The 5,566-nt window shown below is 43.9% G+C and overlaps 1 protein-coding gene across 1 annotated transcript in view; it reads left to right on the top strand.

The window, feature by feature from the left end:
- The first annotated feature begins 2,013 nt into the window (after positions 1-2,013).
- GGCT (gamma-glutamylcyclotransferase) overlaps positions 2,014-5,566 on the top strand; it is a 7,850-nt gene continuing 4,297 nt past the window's right edge. Inside the window, exon 1 of the mRNA XM_003788550.3 lies at positions 2,014-2,258. Coding sequence (XP_003788598.1) covers positions 2,121-2,258 — 138 coding nt within the window. The 5' untranslated portion in view covers positions 2,014-2,120. The remainder of the gene's footprint in view (positions 2,259-5,566) is intronic.

Below are 5,566 nucleotides of genomic sequence, written 5' to 3'. Positions count from 1 at the left end.
GATCTCTATTTCTTCCTACATTAAAAAAAAAAAAATTGACTCAATATGGAGTAAACACTTCAATGCAATCCCTGGAAGAATTAAAACAATCAAGAAAATCTAGGGAAATCTCTTCTGGGCATTGGTGTAGGCAAAGAACTTATGACTAAGACTCCAAAAGCAAATGCAAAAAGAACCAAAAAAAAATAGACAAATGGGATTTAATTAATCTAAATTTCTTTTAATCTCGAACATTCCTCCCTCATTATACCTTTAAGAAAAAAAGACACCAATTTATTTAAGAGACTGAGCCATTTGTTCAGTAGGATGTCCCACCATTTGTTCTGGGTTTTTCTGATTATTTCCTCCTGATGTCATTTTATTCTTCTATCCTTGTAGTTCCCAAGCCAGGAAGATATATTTAAAAGCATGATTGTGTTGCGGTTAAAGATTTTTTGAAACAATACGTCATAGATGATGGTGGAGCTTCGTATTGCATTACATTGGGAAATAATATCAGGTTTGTTTACTTTCAGTGGTGATAAGATTGATTTGGGTTAAGGTGGGAGGAGCAAGATTTCCCGGTGTGGTTACATTTTTACCCTGCTGACCAGCAGCAATCCCTGGGGGATGATTTGGCACCAAGAGAAAATCCAGTTTCCGAACACCCATTCATCAAATCGCTTCCTTCATTGATAATCCTGGGAATCAGTTACGTCATTAGGGGCTGCGAAATGGTGATCTTTCTAACGCTATCATTTATTTTACATTATTTAGCTGGCATACTTTTGTAAAGAGAACTGTTTCCTCATCAAACTGTGCTATTTGATTACCTTGAAATACAACTGCTACTAGAAAAGCAGCATAAATGTTTAATTTACTTTCTTAAGTTACCACTTTTCAGAGTAAAAAATTGGTGTAATAGTCACCACCAATAGTTTGGCAAATGGTATTTTTTTTTTCGTTCGGATTATTCCTTTGGGGGGATGACTTTTTATGTTTAATGTTTTCAATCATTCTGCAGTTTGCAGTCATTGTTATTTTTGGTGCTCAAATTATTCTAATTATGGCCAGAGGACGATACCTCAGTCTGCCTCTCCCCTCCTTTGGAAAGGATCTCGTTTTTTTTGAGATGCGTCCAGACTTTCTGGTACAAAGTGTTCTAATCTGTCCTTACTCATTCTCCGCTCCTGCTTTGGCATCAGCCATCTCTCCAAGGAGCCCTGGTATTTTTTAGTGGGGAGTAGTATTTAGAGATCAGCATCCCGTGCCAAAGATAATCAGTACTTCTTGGCCCTGCGTTCATATTCTTATTTTCATCCCCAAATTAACAATATAACGTTGTTTATTTGTGACCATAACTTATATTATACTCCTATTTAAATAGAGGAAACGGCCAGAGGTGCCCAAGGTTGTGCTAGTTAACAGCAGCGACGGGATCTAAACCGGTGCACGTTAGCTCCATCGGGAAAGGGAGCCCCTGGCATTAACAGGGGCTTCTCCTAGAGGCGAAGGGACCTTGGAAAAGTTGACAGGTTGCTGACCAGTTTTTTTGGGGGGTGGAAACAAGCAGGTGGGGAGAACGGATCCGTCCCTTTAAGAGGAAAAGGCAGGACTGGGCAAGCTGCTGGGTGAGAAAACCGTCCCGGGCATTTCACCTCAGATCTGACCAGAGTTCCCTGAAGCTCAGAAATCTCCAAAGAACTGCAGGAGCGTACCCCAAAGAGAAGCCAGCCGAGAACAGCGACCCTCCGCAGAAACCCGTTCACCGGACCTGACCCACTGGCGCGTAGTGCCCGCCCATCAGCCAATCAGAGGGAGCCATCAACAAGCGGGCGGGACATGAGAGCAGCGTGTCCAATGAAAAATCAGGCCCGGGTCGCCTCAGGACAGAGCTTTCCAGAGTCTCCGCGGAGGGCGGAGAGGAGATAGTGAGACTTGGCCAATCAAAGGGGGCGACTCACGTCGATGGGGGCTAGAAGCCAATCAGAAGAGCTCTCGTTCCCGACTCCCCTGGCCCACGCTTCCCGCCAGTCCTCTAACCCCGAGGAGTCGGCGGTGATCGGGCAGGGGTCGTTGGCCGCTACGCTCGCACTTAGCTACTTACACCTCTGCTCCGGATCCCCAGGGCTGTGCGGGACATGGCGAACTCGGGCTGCGAGGACGGCCAGGGTGGGGAGGAGACTTTTTTGTACTTCGCCTACGGCAGCAACTTGCTGACGGAGAGGATCCACCTCCGGAACCCCTCGGCCGCGTTCTACTGCGTGGCCCGCCTGCAGGTGAGTGACCCTCGCCCGTCCCCTGCGGCGTCGAGCCCGACGGGACTAGGGTTCCCAGAAGGCACTTACTCGGGGGCACACGAGGGCGGAATGGTCCAGGAATGCAGTTCTTCCTGGTGAGGGTACATCAGGATTCTTGGGTATCTGGCTTCGGCCTCCTGGGCGAGTCCACCCCCTCCGCTGCTCTCTCTTCCCTCGCTGCCCTATACCTGACCCCTGCTGAACTGTGCTACCCAGCCACGGTGCCCTCTTGACATGTCTACCTGCGGCTCATTCTCAGTTTTGGCCGCCTCTCTCTTGTCCACTGACCTAGGGACATCCTCACACATCCCATTCAGTTGGCACATCTGAGAAGCCTTCTCGAGCCCCAGTCAGGGAGTGAGTTGTTTTTTGTTCTGTACATACGTTTAGTACAGGATTTGTCCCCTGGCATTGTAAAAATCCGTTTCCCTGTCTTTCGCCCTGGGAGGTCCTGAGAGCTGGAACCGTGTCTTATCCATGGTAATGGCAGTGCTCAGTTAGATCCAGTGGCTGGATGAGCCATAACCAACCTTGGTAAATCATTGTTCTTCAGTCCCATAGATTCATTCATTCAACACATATTCTTCAGGAACTTAACACTGAGGATTCAAAGATGATGGAGTAAAGTTGCTCTTTTGAGGCCCTCGCAGTCTATAGAAAAGATGTGCAGACAGATTATGTACAAAACCTTTTGACAGCATTGAACTAAACAAACATAATCTTTGCTAACCTCGTCAGAGTTCTTAGTTGCAAGCAACAGAAATTGGCTGATTTAAGCAAAAAAAAAAGAATGTGTTGAAAGCTTATTGGATAGCTCACAGAATGACCAGGAAGGCAGGAGTACAAAGCTGACAAAACAAGCAGGCATTAAAGGGAGGTACACCAACCATAACGCAGAATCAGCCCACGGAGCCTCTGTCTGCTCCACCACCACTGAACTTGGTAAACGTGGATGCTGTATTGTGCATTACCCACACCACCTGCACTGGACCCTGCCCAATACTGTACTACATCCCTGCACATCTAAAACCCAGATGTGTCAGCAACCACCAAAGTGGAGGCCCTCCTCTCCTTGGGCACTTGCTTCTAATTCAGAGTCCCAGGATGTCCTGATTGGTTAAGGCTCAGCCATGTACCCATGCTCTGACTTCAGGCAAGAACCAACTTCTGGCCTTTGAAGCTTCAAAAATGGGAGTTAGACTTCAGTACTCCTTATCTCCAAATTTGTAAGATAGGGAATTTTCCAAATGTAAAGAGTTCAAAGAGAGTTCAAATGCCTATCAGTCAGGGGGAAGAGATACTAAACAAATTATTATTCAGTTACAGGTACAGTCATTCTTAGAAAGGATATGCAAGATGCAATGGAGTATTTTACTGGGGAAGCTGACCCGATCAGGATATTCAGGAAAGTCTTCCCTGAAAATATAACTTTTAAGCTAAGACCTGAGTAACTGGAAAGTAAACAAAACAGGGAACAGCATCTACAAGAACCTGAGGAAAGAGGAAGCTGTATCTTCTAGCCATTGTGGAAAGGGGATAGGGAAGGGCCAGCTCTTACAGGACCACAAAGGCCAAATAAGACTCAGGACTTTATTTTAAAAGCAATGAGAAGACTATTGCAGAACTGAAGCAAATGAAATGTCAGATTTATGTCTTTGAAAGCTAATTCTATGGAAAATGATTTGAAAGGGAGCAAGAGTAGATGTGGGGAGCCCATTTAGGAAGTTTTTGCAGCAATTCATGTTAAAGATAACAGTCCCTGAACTAGGTGGTGGCAGAGATGGATAGATGGATTTGAGAGCTATTTAAGAGGTACCACTGTTAAAGGTTGGTGATTAAGTGTAAAGGCAGTATCAAGGACAATCCACTTTTTTGGTGCAAGGTAGATGATAATAAATGTCGACAGAGAAAAGAAGCGAATCAAATTTGGGAAGGAAAAATCATAAGTTCACTTTGAACATCCTAAATTTAAAATGCTTACTAGGTAGTCAAGGGAACAGAAAAATATTAGTAAACATTTATTAAGCACTTACTGTGTGCTACACCCTGTTCTAAGCACTTTTGAAGCTCAGAAGAGAAATTCAGGCTGGTTCATAGATGATTGGAATATTAGATGGTATTTGAAGCCATTGGAGGCAATGAGATTATCTTGGGCAAACTGCAGAATGAATAGAGGAAATGACCCAGACTGAGCCCTGAGAAACTCCCAACATGTCAAGGTTAGGTATTGGAGGAGGAGCTGGCAAAGGGAATTGAGAAGATCAGGGGACAGCCTGAAAGTCAGAAACCAGGCAGACCAAGAGAGGGTGGTTGTCTGTGTCACCAGCAGCTGAGAAGTGGAGCAAGATGAGGATTGAAAATTGTTGACTTTAAAAAAAAAAAAAAAAAAGAAAATTGTTGACTTTAGCAACACACACCCAGTCCCTCGTGTGGGTTTTAACTTTATCAGATCTTACTGATATTCTGCCAAGGATACTTGGTCCTAAAAGAACATAGAGTGTGCTGACTGCAGGTAGTGCTCACTCAAACCAACTTTATTCCTGAATAGCTGACCAGGTTTTTGAGAAGATACAAGTGACAAGAATAAAATATAAGCCTAGAAAGGACCTCAGTGTTATCATTTAGTCCAGCTTTTATTTTTACTAGTAAGGAAACTGAGATCCAAAAAGATAAAAAGAAATCTTCCAACACCAAGCAAACCAACTAAGGATTTTTAATATTCCTTGGGACTCTATTTCCTGATTACCCACCTCTGTGAGGAAGGAAGCTAAACTAGACACCTGGTTCTATTACTCATTGGTTGTGAGACCTATAATAAAGTTGCTGGCAGGATAAAAGGAGATAATCCATATAACACTAATAACACAGTATATTATACCCAATAATTTTTCATTCAGTGTTAACCGCTCTTACTATTACTATAGATAAATTAGTACAGTTCATGAATATTAATGTTCATAAGTATACAAATCATCCATCCTCAAGTGCCAGCTCCCTTAGGGCAAATATGATGATATATGCTGGTAGGATACTCTACAGACATAAAAGTAGAAAAAATATAACCTCCATGTAGCCATCACTCAGCTTGTCTCTGAGTAAACATACGTGTAGGAAGGAGGACAAGGAAGTAATTTACAAAAATAAAAGTAGTTTGTGTTAAGGCATTGGGGATTGTAGGACTTTTTTTCCCTTAAACCTTTTGTTTGGGCTCGGCGCCTATAGCTCAACCGGCTAAGGCGCCAGCCACGTACACCTAAGGTGGCGGGTTCGAATCCCCAGCCCGGACC

This window comes from Otolemur garnettii, unplaced genomic scaffold, assembly GCF_000181295.1.
Source record: "Otolemur garnettii isolate 467f Iridium unplaced genomic scaffold, OtoGar3 scaffold00028, whole genome shotgun sequence".
NCBI lineage: Eukaryota > Metazoa > Chordata > Mammalia > Primates > Galagidae > Otolemur > Otolemur garnettii.
Note: the sequence above shows the minus strand (reverse complement) of the source record. Positions and strands in the feature narration are given on the sequence as shown.